The 18,750-nt window shown below is 39.4% G+C and overlaps 1 protein-coding gene across 6 annotated transcripts in view; it reads left to right on the top strand.

The window, feature by feature from the left end:
* The first annotated feature begins 382 nt into the window (after nt 1-382).
* LOC137017923 (glutamine-rich protein 2) overlaps nt 383-18,750 on the top strand; it is a 49,308-nt gene continuing 30,940 nt past the window's right edge. For 3 of the 6 annotated variants that reach the window (XR_010894656.1, XM_067382693.1, XM_067382694.1), the window contains exons 1-7: nt 383-1,259; nt 12,081-12,185; nt 12,271-12,351; nt 15,214-15,339; nt 15,639-15,987; nt 16,167-16,252; nt 17,715-17,845. Coding sequence is in view for 5 of the 6 variants with exons in the window: in XM_067382693.1 (XP_067238794.1) it covers nt 879-1,259; nt 12,081-12,185; nt 12,271-12,351; nt 15,214-15,339; nt 15,639-15,987; nt 16,167-16,252; nt 17,715-17,845 (1,259 nt within the window). In the remaining variant the exon portion in view is untranslated. The remainder of the gene's footprint in view (nt 1,260-12,080; nt 12,186-12,270; nt 12,352-15,213; nt 15,340-15,638; nt 15,988-16,166; nt 16,253-17,714; nt 17,846-18,750) is intronic. The other 3 variants (XM_067382697.1, XM_067382696.1, XM_067382695.1) reach the window with 2 other exon arrangements.

Raw genomic sequence — 18,750 nt, 5'->3', positions numbered from 1 at the left:
TATATATATATACACACACACAAACATGCATGCATGCATACACACACACATTATATATATATGTATATGTATATGAACAATTTTGTATTATTTTGGGACAATGAAACATTTATAAGAAGAAATGGTCAGATTCCAGGACAAATTTACAACAGTTCCTCCAAGCAACACAAAAATACAGCGCCTGTTTAGAAAACGACATAAGTACAAAAGCGAAGAAAACGTTTTTTTTTTTTGTTTTTTTTTTCGTGAATATGTAATATTTGATTTATGAAAGTATGTTTTATACACTTTGGCTATTTGTATAGGTCAGTATGGTTGTATAGCAGGCCTATGTTATGAAAATAAACAATTTAGGGCAAAATTCGTTCATTCATCAGAGTTATCTTAAGTATAATTTATGTAAAACTACATGTCGCTCTCCGCTCTCACGTGCACTGCCGATGCTGCCACTGAATCAGTTGCTAAGCAACCAAAGACGCCGCCGCTCACAACAGAAGCTCATTTTTGTTGACCGACAGAGACTTCATCCAATGAGGATAGAGAGCGCAAGTGACGTATAACATTTCAACCAATCAGCATCTTCGGAAGGCGGGGAGAGCGTAAATAGATGGCAATCTTGATACAATTTCCCAAAGCAAAGCAGCCGGTAACGTGCGAATTAAAGGATGAACAAGTGGCGACGCGCTACAAGAGACGGATTTAGTATAACTCTACCTTGTTCACAGAAATGAGAAAACAGTTTAGATCGTTATAATCCAATGATTATGTTCGAAAACAGACTAAATCGGGACTTGCGTACTTGTTTAGAGATATGTCATTCAAACGAACAGGACTGTGATTGTCGGTTTTGACAGCATCTTATCGATTTAGACGAAACCATGTCGACAGACATAAGCCTGCACGAGCTGCTGGATCTCTCCATCGGGACGCCTGATGTCGGATCTGTCAATTTCAGCGCACTGCACACTTTACTACACGCCATCCTGGGACACCTGAAGATCGAGAGGGTCACAACTACCTGGAAGGAGGCGGACAACGACCATGACAGCCCGACACAGACTAAAGTCTTGCTGCTGGACAAATCCAGCCCCTATCGAGTGATGGAGGAGAAGCTGCGGCGGATGGAGGAGCAGATGCGCGCGCTGGAGGCTCTACCCAGCGCCTCTGAGCTCATGAGCTCCGACGCCCCGCTCAGCGACATGTGGACGCTCATGCAGCTCCGCGGGAAGGCGCAGGCAAACGAGGACGGGGTGTCCAAGGTAAGCGACACCTCTGCAGGTAGCATGCGACTCACAAATAGTACTGAGGTATTCTTAAAAGTACCATTTAAATTAACCACTGCACCTTGCTTAATATGGTATGCTATTATTTAACATAACATCGAGTTTTCTAGACATACACCATGGTGACACCGTGTTTTATTGGGCATATAGAATGGAAACATGTTTTTGGACATATAGCATTCACAAATAAAGGTGTTTTGACAATGATGCCACTTCAGTAAACAGCTCTTAAAGAGTTAGTTCACCCAGAAATGAAATAATGTAATTTATTACTCACCCTCATGTCGTTCTACACCCCTAAGACCTTCGTTAATCTTCGGAACACATATTAAGATATTTTTGATGAAATCCAATGGCTCAGTGAGGCCTGCATATAGACAGCATTGCCATTCACACTCTCTCAAGGTCCATTAAGGTACTAAAAACATAATTTGAAACAGTTCATGTGAGTACAGTGGCTCTATCTTAATATTATAAAGCGACAAGAATCATTTTTGTGCACCAAAACAAAACATAATAACGACTTTTCAACAATATCAATATGGGCGATTTCAAAACACTGCTTCATGAAGCTTCTGAGCTTTATGAATCTTTTGTTTCGAAATAGTGATTCGTATCTCCTATCAAACGGCTAAACTGCTGAAATCACGTGACTTTGGTGCTCCGATTCACTGATTCGATTCGTAAAGCTCAGAAGCAGTGTTTTGAAATCAACCCCTATAGATATTGTTTAAAAGTCGTTATTTTGGTTTTTTGGAGCACAAAAAGTATTCTTGTCACTTTATAATATTAAGATAGAACCACTGAACTCACATGAACTGTTTCAAATTTTTAGTACCTTTATGGACCTTGAGAGTTTCAATGGCATTGCTGTCTATATGGAGGCCTCACTGATCCATCGGGTTTCATCAAAAATATCTTAATTTGTGTTCTGAAGATGAATGGTCTTACGGGTGTGGAACAACATGAGGGTGAGTAATTAATGACATTATTTTCATTTCTGGGTGAACTAACCCTTTAAAAAACATTATTTTCTTTATGTTAACACGATAACTGAATAGACTGAACACGCATAATGTCACTGTTTTCACAAATTCCCATTTTTGTAGACGATAAAGGTGTTTTATTTAAAAAACATGCACTTTGAAACCTGTTTTTTGACATTTCCAGTTTTCAGACCCCAAAAAAGGCATTGTCGTGTAAATGAACGTGTTGTGTAGTTTTCTGTTTTTAGTTAAAAACGGTGTCGTTTAAACAGCCCCTCAACTAAAAACAGAGAAAAAAGTTTTTTTTAGCTTTTCATTTACAAGCAATGGGAACGATACCGTTATTGTTTCCATGTAAACTACAAAAATGTGAATTTGTTGCTGTGTTCACGCCAAGGCATAATTACCGTAATCTGGAGATGACGTTATATTCGGAGCCGTTCACATCCTCGGACTGGGAATTGACCCTTTGCAAAGACCCGACCCCCTTTAGTTACTGTTGCTTTGTTCGACATGAACAAATGCTGCTGTCACGCCACACAGTGAAATATACATTGCGGAGCAAAGAGGACACTGACAACACGTCGACAGACAAGACAGAGCAGGTTACTTTTGATATTAAACAGTCCCATCTTTCAAATTGTGTACATTTTTAAGAAATTCAAACAATACAAATCATTTTGTGGCTCTTTAATGTGTCGTGACAGATCGCTGTATTGCCTCAGCTCAAGCGGCTCGTGAACCGATCATCTCTTCCTACTAGTTCATTTATAGCATCAAATAAACATGAATGAACATCAGAAGGAATGTTGTTTAAAACGCAGAACGACGTCAATACACACCATTTTTCAAGTTCAAGTCCACCGAGGTTAATCTTCTAACTACTGGCTGCTTTGTCGGACAAAATGGCGGATTCGGCGTTATGATTGGTTAGATTGCTTGTCAATCAAACTCCCGGCAAAGGGTCAATTATGCGTTTCTATGGCACCGCTATCAACGCCTGAATGAATCTACAGCAGTCACGTGGTACATGTGGGAGCTTTCAGAATATTTCCCAGCTTACAAACTGTAATTACGAGCCCTACGAAGACGTGAACGCTTTTTACAAGCCAGAATCTCCTAGTTACAGTAATTACGACATGGTGTGAACACACCTTGTGAAATGCTAATGTCATGCGCATGCATATCACCTGTTGAGTCTATAGATGTGTAGTGTTTCTTCACAAAATCACCTTTATTATTTTGAGTGTATGTGATAATCATAACTTGATAATCATAATCAAAAAGTGTTATAATTCAGTGATTATGTCTGAAAACAGACTAAATTTAAAGAAGACACTGGTACCGTGCTACTGCCTCACTTGTTTGACACTCGAAAATATAAATAATGGTAAGAAGGTTGTGAACGTATCTAATCATCATCATAATCCTCTTTCTTAACACTGATGGATCACATACTCTCTTTCTCTCTTAAACCCAAACACTCATCATTAATCAGGGCTGGGCACTATTAAAAAATATAGGTATTTTTAATTAAATTAGTTAATTAGTTAATCTTAATACACAGGTTAACCAATTTAACTATAGAGTGCCACATTGTTTGCACACTTTTTCAGCAGCGTTTGTTCGAGAAGTATTTTTTCATTCATTTCTCCCATAGGGACCTCAAAAAAAGTCTTCGTAAAAGAGTTATAAGCCATGAACCAAACCAACATGATGCTCTGATAAAAATCCCATGATGCTCTGAGAAAAGCATAATAAAATTAAAAAACTTCTCATTTAAAAATGTTGATTATATAAATAAAAACAATATATTTTATCATTTTACATATGTAAGTATTCTGTGTGGGCGGAGCTAAAGAGATTTTTTGGCACATTTTGCTTGTTTTGACTATTTTCTGTACAGCATCATGGGTAAAGTAGTTTTCACCACAAATTCCTCTGTTTAACATGATTATATAAAAACTAAGTTGAACTAAGTTGTGGGCTGAGATTCAATAGAAACAAATACCATCGATTAACAACCTCGTAGCTCACAGTAAGGTTTAAAGGTTAATAAAAGATTTAAAGGTTTATAAGTTATCATTAAAAATCTATTTCCCTATGGAGAAAATGAAAGGAGTTTTCACGTCTGGAATCCGACTGTTGGTTCACCAGTGTGAATCTGAACAGGCCACACCCACAGGATGTTGAACATTTTCTGAAAATTGTGACAAAACATGGATAATTAAACATTAATTGTGGATAATTACTCCATATTTGTTCCCTGAGATGTAAATTACACTTTTCTCAACTAATACTGAACGAATTGTATAAATATTGACTTAAAGATTTGAAAATTGATTATGTAATTCTCTTATGTAATTATTATTTTGAAATCTGGGAAATTAAGAGTTCTTCCAACATGGTCTGTAAAATAAACATTAATTATTAAATGTATATAAAAGTACAGCTAAATGAGGTATTTTTTATTAAAAGCAAAAAAAAAAAAAATCAATTAAAATTAAATTCAAAAATTCATATTGGAGGTAGAGTTTAAGAAAGTGAAAGGTATTCTGAGTTGAGTTGTGTTGTATAGAGAGCTGCTGCTCTGCTGGGGGTCTGCAGGAGGCTGAATGTTTCATCAGCATGTCTCAGCTGTAGATGACTGATGACAGACCACAGAACAATGAGCCACAGACACTGAGCTCCATTCTCAAATAACACCATCTGTGTCTCGTGTTCCACAAACTACATGTTTGTCACACTCCCCAAACCCCTGGTTCTGAGATCCTCGGATACTTAAGTATCAGTGATGGACGCCTATAATAACACTTCCTGTTTACCACATGGACACATTTCACAAGTGCTGAGGGTTTATTTTAGTCCAAACACAAACACAATTGTGCTCAGCACAATTTGTTAAAGGTGCCCTAGAATTAAAAATTGAATTTATCTTGGCATAGTTAAATAACAAGAGTTCAGTACATGGAAATGACATCATGATATTTTTGTGATATTTGTAAATTGTCTTTCTAAATGTTTCGTTAGCATGTTGCTAATGTACTGTTAAATGTGGTTAAAGATAACATCGTTTCTCACTGTATTCACGGAGACAAGAGCCGTCGCTATTTTCATTTTTAAACACTTTCAGTCTGTATAATTCATAAACACAACTTCATTCTTTATAAATCTCTCCAACAGTGTGTAATGTTAGCTTTAGCCACAGAGCACAGCTTCAAACTCATTCAGAATCAAATGTAAACATCCAAATAACTACCATACTTACACGATTAGACATGCTGCATGACGAACACTTTGTAAAGATCCATTTTGAGGGTTATATTAGCTTTGTGAACTTTGTTTATGCTGTTTAAGGCAAGCGTGTGCTCCGGGGGCAGGAAGCCTGAGCATTTAAAGGGGCCGCAGCCTAAATCGGCTCATATTTAATGATGCCCCAAAATTAATAAAAAAAAAAAAATCTATGGGGTATTTTGAGCTGAAACTTCACAGACACATTCAGGGGACACCTTAGACTTATATTACATCTTGTGAAAACACGTTCTACGGCACCTTTAACATGCACAGTAGACTAAAATGAGGCATCATGAAATAGTCTGGAGGAAGGATAAACCAACAAAAACTGTATGTTTGCTGAATGTTGATTGGCAAACAACAAACGTTGTACTTGTCAAATTAAGGGTATGTTTACACAACAATAATGTGCTAAAAACGGAAAAGGTTTTCTTTTGCAATTTTTGCATACAGACAACAACTTTATCAAAATGATCTGCGTTCACACGGATCAGTGAAAAACGACTAAAAACGCTGTATTCTTCATGCCATGCCAGTAGGTGGCAATGTCACTTGGTAAAGATATGTAATGCACATGATGCACCTTTTCACAAATTCACATTTTTTTAATTTAAACAGAGATGATAACAGTATCCCATTCAAAAACTTGCACTTTGTATACCGTTTTCAAAAGTTTGCTTTTCAGGCCCCCAAAACGCCGTTGTCATTTAAACAAATGGCCAAAACACATAAAAAGTTTTCTGTTTTAGCTAAAAGCTGTTGTGTAAATGGCCCCTAAGTCTCATAGGTACCAGTCAAAAGTTTGGTATGATTCATATTTGATATCCATTCTGATATCCACGCAGAATTTTCTGTGAATGTGTGAGACTTAATTTTTTTTTTTTATGCTTTCCTTTTTGAACTTTCTATTAATCAAATAATCCTGACAAAAATTATCATGGTTTCAACAGAAATATGAATGTTTTCAACATTGATAATAATCAGAAATGTTTCTTGAGCAGTAAATCATCATATTAGATTGATTTCTGAATGATCATGTGACACTGAAGACTGGAGTAATGATGCTGAAAATTCACTTTGATCACAGGAATAAATTATATTTTAAAATATATTCACATAAAACAGCTATTTGAAATTGTAATAATATTTCACAATATTAGTGTTTTTTTTTTATTATTATTATTATTAAATATATGGCGAGTAGAGATTTTCAAGAACGCACACACCCACAAAAAATGTTGTACCAACCCCAAACTTTTCAACAGTAGAGTATATGTAATGCAAAATTTCATAAATGTGCATCTTGTGTCATACTTGGCCAAAACAGCTGTTAGGTATAAAAGTACAGTGTTTTAATAAGAAACATAAAATGATAGAATTAATATTTATCTGAATATTTTTGCATTAAAGTGAAAGATTATGTGTATTTTCATTATCTTTAGTTAGATGCATTTACATTGTGACTGTGCCTCAGATGCAATCAACTCTGTGTTTGTAAAGGTGTGAACCAAATGGCCCATACAGACGTATGGCCCACAGAAACTGATGGGTGTGAATGACAAAGAAACAGCATTGTTCAGAGCAGATCACAGGGTAGATCGATCTCCTGTGGGAGGTCCTAACATTGTTCTATTGTTTGTAACCCTTTTGTCTTCATGTATAAAGTTCTGTCCCACAGACAGAACTTTGGGTTAAGATGTTTTGAAGGCTGACACGCTAACATCGCTGCTGAAGAACTGTGCTACACTACTACCTTCAATAAATTCTTCTCCCCACAAGAACTCTGGTCAAGCTTACTTATTTTATGTATTAGAGAAATCTAATACATTGGCGAGCCACCCAAACGACTGCACGGCCAAATATAGCAAAATCTAACAAAAGCAACAAATTAAGACTTTTAATTGTGCTTTAAGTTTTTTTTTTTTTTTTTTAATTCCCTTTTTTTATTTTTTATTTTTTTTCAAATAAAACATGTTATTATCCAAATTATCACAATTTATAGTAAATGTATAATAAAACATTTAAAAGAAAAAAAAAAAAAATTTTTTTAGCACTTTAACTCTTACCCCCCATTGACTGAAATTTCCAGCTTTCCATGTTTTAACTGTTATATGGTAGGGGGCGCTATTACACCTCTTCTGAAAGAGTACAGAATCTCCAGAGCAAAACACAGGAAAAAATAAGCAAAAACAAGTTATAAAATGCTTTTATAACTTGTTTTTGCTTCTTTTTTGCCTGTGTCTGTATGCATGTTGTAATCATAGAAAAGAAAAATATATTCTCAGCTTTTAGTAAGTTTTTAATGAAACTTACCCAAATTCTAGTGTTGATAGCAAAAAGAATGTATGAAGCTAGAATAAACAGTTTTGTCTGTTTGTTTGTTTGTTTGTTTGATTGTTTGTTTTAAAACAAAGGCTCTGCTCTTTCTTTTGATATATTGCATGTTCAGATATTCATACAACAAAATATTCTGGGGGCCATGAAATTTTTCTGAAAAAACCTTGATCAAAAATGCTGGCAGGGAAAGAGTTAAGTACAGAAAAAAAAAAAACATTATCTTTTTTTTTTTTTTTTTTTTTTTACCTTGGTATTATAATCACATGGTTTATGATCATCAGAAACATGCATTCAGTCAGATGTATCCAAACATTTGTTTGGTTGTGAGTGATTGACTCATTTGCGACACCATTTAAAGTTTTCAGGTTTACCTAAAAGTTTACCCATTTATCTTAACTGTAATAAGAAAGTCAAATACTATTGTAGCACTAATAGCAGCTAATGACATCCACGTCTCTCATGACACTGAGTCTGTCTTAAGCTGTGATCAACTTCCCTCCACGTCTTTCTCCATCCTCTGATAAGCCGACAGTAATTAACCTCCTGCAGAGCCGGCGCTTGTTTCACAAACACTCCAGTGACGCGGGTGCACGGGGAGGTCCTGCTCATCTTCTCAATCATTAATGTTTCGTTTGGACATGTTTGGAGTCATCCATGGTTATCCGCCATTGCCCTCAGATGACCCCTGCCGCCCAGCTGCCAGCCAAATCCGGGGAGGCCGAACAGGAATGAAAAGCACGGGTGACTTACAGGGGCTCTGTATATGTGAGCCACAGCAATGTTGGCGTCAAAGTTGTGAGTGCGCAGGAAACACCGGCTCATTGTTACATTCAATGAGGAACTTCAAGGGGGGTCTAGATGGTAATGTTTTACCAGGTGTTTTAAAGCTGGTCATGTGGTTGCATAAACCAACGGTTCCGATTCAGACCGCTCATCACATGAAAGAGTGAATGTCATGCTCTTTCCAGGTGTGAGGAGGTTATGGTGTTACCTACTGTATTCACTTCTGATGTTTTCAATTGTCAGTTACTCAGAGCGACCGATCGGAGGGTGTGGAGTGGAGATGGGCTCTGTGCCCTGATACTGTGTCATGGTTACAAAATGACAAGATTCATGCTGACTATGTGGCTGTGTGGTGATAAGCCGTGACAGTTTGAACTTTCCTGCAGATATGACTTGTGTTGTTAAAGAACAAAAGATGACTGACTTGTCAAACAGCGCGTGTGTATCGTTTATATTTGCTGTGAACAGCTGGACCAGCTGGACTATTATACCTAATTACCATAAACAAATGGCCTGTCAGGTTCATTATGACAAACTGTCCCTTAAAAAAAGGACTGCGGCAGGACTATGGTACCTGATGTGGGGTCGGTTTGATTTTGAAAGAAAAAAATATATATATATATACTGACTTATGCGAATTCTGCATATGATCAAAAATACAGTAAAAACAATCATATTGTGAAATACTATTACAATTTAAAATAACTGTTTTCTATTTGAATAAAATGTAATTTGCTGAATTTTCAGCATCACTACTCCAGTCTTCAGTTTCACATGATCCTTCACAAATCATTCTGATATGATGATTTATTTTCAAGAAACATTTCTGATTATTATCAATGTTGGAAACATTGATAATAATCACAAAAAACACAAATCTGCCATTCCTCCTTGCAGATCCTCTCCAGTTCTGTCAGGTTGGATGGTAAATATTGGTGGACAGCCATTTTTAGGTCTCTCCAGAGATGCTCAATTGGGTTTAAGTCAGGGCTCTGGCTGGGCTATTCAAGAACAGTCACAGAGTTGTTGTGAAGCCACTCCTTCGTTATTTTAGCGGTGTGCTTAGGGTCATTGTCTTGTTGGAAGGTAAACCTTCGGCCCAGTCTGAGGTCCTGAGCACTCTGGAGTTTTCGTCCAGGATATCCCTGTACTTGGCCGCATTCATCTTTCCCTCGATTGCAACCAGTCGCCCTGTCCCTGCAGCTGAAAAACACCCCCACAGCATGATGCTGCCACCACCATGCTTCACTGTTGGGACTGTATTGGACAGGTGATGAGCAGTGCCTGGTTTTCTCCACACATACCGCTTAGAATTAAGGCCAAAAAGTTCTATCTTGGTCTCATCAGACCAGAGAATCTTATTTCTCACCATCTTGGCAAACTCCATGCGAGCTTTCATGTGTCTTGCACTGAGGAGAGGCTTCCGTCGGGCCACTCTGCCATAAAGCCCCGACTGGTGGAGGGCTGCAGTGATGGTTGACTTTCTTCAACTTTCTCCCATCTCCCGACTGCATCTTTGGAGCTCAGCCACAGTGATCTTTGGGTTCTTCTTTACCTCTCTCACCAAGGCTCTTCTCCCCCGATAGCTCAGTTTGGCCAGACGGCCAGCTCTAGGAAGGGTTCTGGTCGTCCCAAACGTTGTCCATTTATGGATTATGGAGGCCACTGGCCAGATTTGTGCCTTGCCACAATTCTCTGAGCTCTTCGGGCAGTTCCTTTGACCTCATGATTCTCATTTGCTCTGACATGCACTGTGAGCTGTAAGGTCTTATACAGACAGTTGTGTGGCTTTCCTAATCAAGTCCAATCAGTATAATCAAACACAGCTGGACTCAAATGAAGGTGTAGAACCATCTCAAGGATGATCAGAAGAAATAGACAGCACCTGAGTTAAATATATGAGTGTCACAGCAAAGGGTCTGAATACTTAGGACCATGTGATATTTCAGTTTTTCTTTTTTAATAAATCTGCAAAAATGTCAACAATTCTGTGTTTTTCTGTCAATATGGGGTGCTGTGTGTACATTAATGAGGGAAAAAATTAACTTAAATGATTTTAGCAAATGGCTGCAATATAACAAAGAGTGAAAAATTTAAGGGGGTCTGAATACTTTCCGTACCCACTATATATATATATATATATATATATATATATATATATATAGAGAGAGAGAGAGAGAGAGAGAGAGAGAGAAACTGAATAATTACTATATTCATTTACCATAGTGTTTACAAGGCAAGGTACTCTGCTTCAATACTCTGCTGTATTACCATGGTACATGTCCACAACCATAGTATTTCCATGATATTTTGTTTAAAAAAATAATAAAAATAAAATAGGTTATTACTATAATACATATACAAAAAGGGTCCTTCCATGTTAGTATGTAAAAAAAAACACAGTATTACCATTGTGCATCTTAAAAACATGGTATTACCATAGTACATGTCAAAAAAAAAACAAAAAAAAAAAAACATATTTGCTTGTAATACTGCAGATATTTGTATATATCCATAAATACAAGTTTTTTTCTTGCTTTTCTATTTATTATCAGTGTTGAAAACAGTTGTGCCGCTTCATATTTCTGTTAAAATCATGATACATTTTTTAAAAATTATTTGAGTAACAGAAAGTTCAAAAGAACAGCATTTATTATAAATATGTGTCCAAAACCATAGTATTTCCATTGTAATATGTCCCAACACCACCAAAATAAATAAATCAATAAATAAAACAGGGTATTACCATAATACATGTTAAAAAAAAAAAACATTAAAAATGTTACATGTCTGAAAAACAAAAACCTATGTCTAGAAACACTGTGATACTATGGTTCTTTTTCAAATAAAAAAAGTTAATAGCTGGTAATGAGTACTTTTTGCTAGTGTTGTATTTTAGTTAACAAGGAAGGGTTGGACTGTCTTGAAGTCAGTATAATCTACACCTCTGTACACTAGTCATCCCTTCAGTCTAATAAAGGTACACCCCAGATAAATTTGTTCATCTAACAGAGCCTCACAGGGCAGCCAATAGCTCTAAGAGTAACACAGGTTAGACATCAGGGGTTACGCAAACAGAAAGTGGGTGGACAGCAATGCCACATCCTGTTAGAATCAAGGGTGATTCCCAGGCCTGTGTGTCGTCGTGGTAACCTCTTTTAGGGCTAAAGGTCAGAGGTTCAGAGAGTAAATGACTTACCTTTCAAAGAAAGAGACACAGAGGATGTGTTTAACTGATTCAGCAGTGCTCTTATTGAGTTTTATCCCTCTTCAAAGTTCAGGCAAAAGGGATTATGGGCTTTTTTCCAGTTACTGTTGGCCAGTAGGAGGGGTATGAAATGAAACCCAGTAAATCTTCAAAGACTGAAGTTATTTCAAACCCTGTTTTCTTCCTCAGTGTATGGACTTAATCCAAGACCTGCTGAAGGAAGTCCAGGCGCTTAAAGAGTCCAGAGATGATCTGAAACAGGAAGTTCATGCTCTGAACGGTCAGCTCAGCCAGGTGACCGCACATACACACCAGTATCACTCATCAAACATTTCTGCTCATATATAATCAGCACTTGACAACATGTTGTCATCTTCAGCTGAACATGAATGAGTTGGCTGATCGTATTGTGGCAATGGAGCAGTATTGCCACCAAGTGGAAGATCTGGACAACACCACGGTGAGTGTGCTGTTAAAAATAGCTTTTTGATTCACCCTCATGAAATTTCACAGACAAAGAAAGTCCATTGTCAAAAGTGTAACAAATGTATGAAGCCCCTTGTACACAGAAGTCAATTTACATCAGAGCAGCTTTCTGGTGGTCAATATGGCGAATTCGAGCAAAATTTGCATAGACTATTTTTTTCTATAGTAACTGGCTTCGGTAACGACTGTGCGGTAGTTGAGTTCCAGTGAATAAGTAACCTCTGACCCGACACATGACGTATTGATGAACGTGAAAGTGCAGAGGATAGAGTAAAACAAAACACAAATTAGAAGTCTAAAAAGAGAATTTTAAAAGAGAAATGTCAGAGGATTTCGATATAAGAGAAGAGGAGCTTGAGTTTGTTGCCCAGCTCTTTTTGTTTGAAAAAACTTTCTAAGCTTACGATACTCCTTAATCCTACGTCATGCATCGGGTCAGAGTTCACTCTTATGCCTGAACTTGATTCGCGTACGGCCGTTGCCGGAAGCCAGTTATTATAGTTTAGAAGGTTTTGAATTTGGATAATTTTCTTAAAAAAAAACATCACTTTGCTTCAGAAGGCCTTTATTAACCCCCTGGACCTGTATGGATTACTTTTATGATGGATGGATGCACTTTTTGGGGCTTCAAAATTCCCTACCATTATAAAGCTGGGAAGAGCCAGGATATATATTAATATAACTCTGATTGTGTTTTTCTGAAAGAAGAAAGTCATATGTAATGGAGGCCAGCTAGTAGTTGCTGTGCGAGTAAACCTCACTCCTCTGATCTCAAGACATGCTCTAGCGACTGACGTTAAAGGTTGCAGCCTTTAGCCTCCTTGTTAGAGCATCCAACTCCCACGCCGGAGACCCAGGTTCGAGGCCCCCATAGAGCGGGGCAAGTAGGACCTGGGTGAGGGGTTACACACAGCATACACCTAGGATGGCTTGAGGGTGAGCAAATCATGGGATAATTTTGAATTTTGGGTGAATGTAACAGTTCGTATATATGGGAAGAAGGAGGCGGGAACCAGCGAACATTCAACATAACTTTAATATAAAATAAACAAAGAACAAAACGTAAGTAATGCCGGCAGACCCTCACACGTCTGCCGGCCACACAAACATAATAAAACATAAAATAAAGTCCAGGCCTGGTCCTCTTTCATCCTTCACTATCATCGCTCCTCCTTTTATGCTTCCGGAGCTCCTCTGTGAGAGACTCGCGTCACCGGCCTCACACGTCAAGTCATGGCTCTCGCCCGCACTGCTCGTCACATACCCCCATCGCCCCTCGCAGGCTGCCAGTCCTCAGCCACCCAAGAGCCTCTTCATTGCGGTGCCATGTGATGGTACTGGAAGCTCGGTGGATGGTTCGATCCTCCTCCGCCCCCTTGTGGCCACCAATGGCTCCTCTGACTGAGGGCAGCCGGCAGCGAGTCCGGCGTTCCCTGCTCCTCCCCTTCATGGTGGACGGCAGCAGACTCCGGCCCACGGCGAATGGCGGTGACTCCTCCGCTCCCTCTTGGATGGCAGCCACCCCACCTCGTCCCAGGAGCACGGCAGCGAGCTCTCCGTCCCACCTGTTGATAGGCTCCAGTACCACTGCCTCGGGCAGCCTCTCGTGGTCTTCACACTCCCGTGCTGCCCGAACTCCGCAGCACCGCAATCTCCCTCAGCAGCGAGGGCTTCCTCCCGTGTTTCGGCACCAATGTAACACAGTTCGTATATACGGGAAGAAGGAGGCGGGAACTGGCGAACATTCAACACAACTTTAATATAAAATAAACAAAGGACAAAATGAAAGTAATGCTGGCCACACAAACATAATAAAACAAATTTAAAATAAAGTCCAGGCCTGGTCCTCTCTCGTCCTTCACCATCGTCGCTCCTCCTTTTATGCTTCTGGAGCTCCTCCGTGAGAGACTCGAGGCCGGTGCGACTCGCAGCTGAAGATCGTTAACACTCACGTCACTGGCCTCGCGCCATTCCCTCATGGCTCTCGCCCACCCTGCTCGTCACAGTGAACTAACCCTTTAACACATCGAATCTGAGCAAAATCTGAATGGGGAACTCTTCCGTCATCACATGAATTTCAGATCAGTGACACCAAATGCCATCAGTTTTTTTGCATGTCATAACTATTTGCAATGCACCGAATATGTAGTAAGCTGAAGCTGAACAGTGAACGAACACTGTTAAACTGAGGAGCTTTGCTAGCAGGTTAATTAACTCACCTAAACACATTCTATACATGTGAAATTACTCAGATATATACACGTCAGGGTTATGTTAAATACATAGTTCATGAAACTCTAGATTGCACAGGCTGATAGGTCCTTAACTCAACCCCACACCCTGACAGACAGCTTTCACAACCAATGATAAAGACCTTTCTTTATCATTGCCCCTACCTTTCGTCAACCTGCAGACTTGAATCTGCTTGCAATCACATCATTCTCTAAAGGGTGCAAGTGATTGGTTCCTGCTGTATCAGTAGCCAATGAGCTCGCTGCTCAGCCATCAAATTCTTGGTCAGCATTTGCTGTAGTATTTGCAGTGCACTTTCAGAACTCCTCTGTAGTTCAACATCTAAAGGCAGGAACACACCAAGCCGACGGTCAGCCATCGGGCAGTTTTTGTTCGACGGCTGACTAAGTTTTCTCAGCGTGCTACTTGCCCGTCAAGCATCGGTTTGGTGTGTCAGGGCAACTTTGGACCCAGACGTTGCCGACGTGAGCCAACCCTAACTAGTTCGCCGGCTTGGTGTGTTCCGGGCTTTAATATCGTTTAATATTAAATATCTTTAATATTTATTTAGAAAATGCCAAATTATATATTTCTTCTCTCTCAGAAAGAGCTGAAGGACAAGATGGCCCAGTACCCTGTTCCAGAGGAGCTCCAACAGTGTGTCACATGGGAAGTGATGCAGGCCGCACTCATCAGCGAGAGGCAGAAGATCCAGGGGGCACTTCCAGCTGTAATCACTTAATACACAGCATGAAGTCAGTTTAGTGTGTCCTGTAGCTTTTAGAAGCCAGTAACCTTTCACAGCCATCCTAAATCTCAGGTTCTTATCACAGTCATTGTTTGGTTAGAGCAGGCGGCAGCTGCAGTTGAGGCAAACATTGACCTGAATGAATGATTTGCTGAATGTAAATGCATAACCAACATCTACAAACACAAACTGAGGCCAAAACCGAAGACATTCATCCTCATTCTTAGCCTAAGATGGCATTAACTGTGCTTTGTAAAAGACATTTCCTCTTGCATTCCCAGGGGTTGCAGGGCACCATCTCCACTGTACCCATCCACCCTTTGAACCTTGGTAGCCCGATCAAGGATGAGAGAGCAGGTTCAGGTGGCACAGCTGGTGTAGATCTCTCTCATCAGGTTTCTCCTTCACATCAGTCCCCGTCTGACGGGACGATGCGCACTGTGACGGGTAGCCCGCTGTCCCGGGTCAGCATTGGGGCTGAGCGCTACCCGGAGACTGTAGAGGCTCTGAAGGAGGTGGGCAGACTGAGAGACAGGCATGAGAGTCTGGAGGTCCGTATGGGACAGCTGGAAGCAAACAAGGCTGATCAGACCCAGCTTCAACATCTGCGTGATGTCCTCGCAGCAATAGGTACGACATAGACAGCAGAAAACGTGATTTATATGCATTATATTATTGATTACAGAAAGTACAAACATGTAAAAATATATATGTACACAGTAAGTGCATTGTATTAAATGTTAAATTTAATTGTTAGTACTAATTAAAGACACTTAATATGAAGATGATATTATTTGTTATGTCTGCAGAAGAGAGGCAGATTCCTGACCATGTGCCAGAGCAGCTGAATCATCTGAGGACTCTTGTGGACAGTCTTCTAGCAGAAAAAGAGAAGGTATGAGAGAAAATAATTAAACTAATTTTAATTACTACACCCTAACCTTTCTTCTAAACCTATCTTTAAAACACATTTTAGCATTACCAGATTATATGATAATCAAGTCCTTGAAAAGGCTGTTTTACAGCTTATGTAATTATCTAAACAGAACTTCCCCTAGACTTCTATTTTTGTTAAAGGTGACAGTGTCTAACAGATAACTAACAGTGATATTCAGATAAGTAATAGACAGCAGATATTGAATAAAGTAATCAAATGTAAAATAACACTGCTGTTTACATTAAATTTAGACTAATCTTTTTAAAATTTCAAAAATTATTCATTAAAGAGCAGTGAATGATTTAATCTTGTCTTTTGTTGTTTGATTAACATGAACTGCTGTCACTTTAAGAGATGTACGGATCCAATATACTTTTAAACATGTTTTCTTTCTCAACTGTTACATTCATTTAAGACATAACCAACTGTGTTTACAAGGACACTTGCCAAAACGGCATTTCGACATTTTTGTGTGTAGGCTATTTGACCGTTTAGGCGCGTATCTGTATCCCACAGTATTCTGCGGTTAATGCGCTTTTAATAACACTCAAAAATCTGACTCACTTAATCGGCTGATTTGGATGTTAAGTTTGGCTTAGGGCAGAATGAAAGCGAACCACTGTGAAGGAAAGTATGGTGCGCTGGATGGAAAGCGACAGCAGCACAATAATTGATTTACCTCAATTATCTTGTTTTCGGAATTGTTGGAAGCCGAAACTGAAATCGAAATCGAAATCGAAAAATAAATTATGATTAATCGCACAGCCCTACTCGTTCACTGCGGCTCCATCTCGGCCTCCAGAACCTTCAGTGTCACACGGTCTCTGTGTCTTCTCGGCTCTGCCTGGGTCTTTAGTTCTAGTAGCTCCACCACTGGTAGTCGAACCCCTGACACCACCCTGACTCCTCCCACCATCGGTAACGCTGTGAGCCTTCATCCCGGATGCGCTCCATGTCATCATCTGGCTCCTTCCTCCATCAACTCCACTGTGGCATTTCCAGTCGCTCTTTGGTTATGTCCCTCTTCAGCTCTACATCCTCCACCCGAACCCCCTCCCTCCTCTGTTGAACTATTATCTGTGGTGCGAGGACGCACCTTCCGGGAGGGGGACTAATGTCACAGTTATGTTTAGTTTTGTGGACTCTTATTTTGATGTACTGTTCCTTTGGTTCCTATTTCCTTGTTCTGTTTAGTTTCGTTTAGTTCACAGAAAGTAAATTTTTACGTTTTCAAAAAACATAATTTAGAATTATTTATGAGGTGTTTTTCTCATGGGAACCAAAAAATGTCCCTATAAAGACAAGGATTTCTGATATTGCCATCCTTGTGAGGACATTATGTCCCCAAAACGTAGGGTATGCCTGAACCACACACACACACACACAACGGAGCATGTGACAGTGTAGATGACTCCTGTAGGTGTCAGAGGTGGAGAGTGTGTTGATGAACTTGAGCTCAGACTCTGCAGGACGGAGCACAGGTTCAGCCAGCAATCAGGACACAGACGCCTCACAGATAGAGCAGCTGACCCTGCAGACGACTCACATCAGGTACTAATGATCACAATTAACTAGTCACTCATCAGAGACATGGGACAAAAAATGTCCCACAATTTCACATAGAATCAGTTTTTGAAACGGCAACATTTACATTAGTGTTCAAAATTGGTCATTAAAACCATGTACAGGTATAGCATCAGTTGCAGTAGTGAGAATGCAGTGTTGGAAACATGGTGTACAGATACAGTGGATATAAAAAGTACACACCTCTGTTAAAACGGCTATTTTTTGTGATAAAATTAAAGATAATTCATATCAGAACTTCAGTTGTAATCTAGATTAGTTGTAAACAGTTATAATTCAAATTACAACCTATGCAATGACACTGAAAACTAAAGTGACACATTTTAAAGGCTCTTAATTTTGTTTTGGATTCTCCTACATTAGGTTTACATGCATCCAAGTTCAAAAAACTCTTTAATTTTCTCATAATGTACAGCATCCCCTCTTTTCTCACAGTGTCTGAATTGGTCTACACTGCTCTGATTGGTCAGATGATCCAGTCTGTTGTGATTGATCTACTCTGCTCTGATTGGTCAGATGGTCCAGTCTGTTGTGATTGATCTACTCTGCTCTGATTGGCCAGATGACCCAGTCTGTTGTGATTGGTCTACTCCGCTCTGATTGGTCAGATGGTCCAGTCTGTTGTGACTGATCTACTCTGCTCTGATTGGTCAGATGGTCCAGTCTGTTGTGATTGGTCTACTCTGCTCTGATTGGCCAGATGACCCAGTCTGTTGTGATTGGTCTACTCCGCTCTGATTGGTCAGATGGCCTAGTATGTTGTGATTGATCTACTCTGCTCTGATTGGTCAGATGGTCCAGTCTGTTGTGACTGATCTACTCTGCTCTGATTGGTCAGATGGTCCAGTCTGTTGTGATTGGTCTACTTTGCT

This window comes from Chanodichthys erythropterus, chromosome 3, assembly GCF_024489055.1.
Source record: "Chanodichthys erythropterus isolate Z2021 chromosome 3, ASM2448905v1, whole genome shotgun sequence".
NCBI lineage: Eukaryota > Metazoa > Chordata > Actinopteri > Cypriniformes > Xenocyprididae > Chanodichthys > Chanodichthys erythropterus.
The sequence above is the reverse complement of the archived record's forward strand: the minus strand, read 5'-3'. Positions and strand labels throughout refer to the sequence as shown.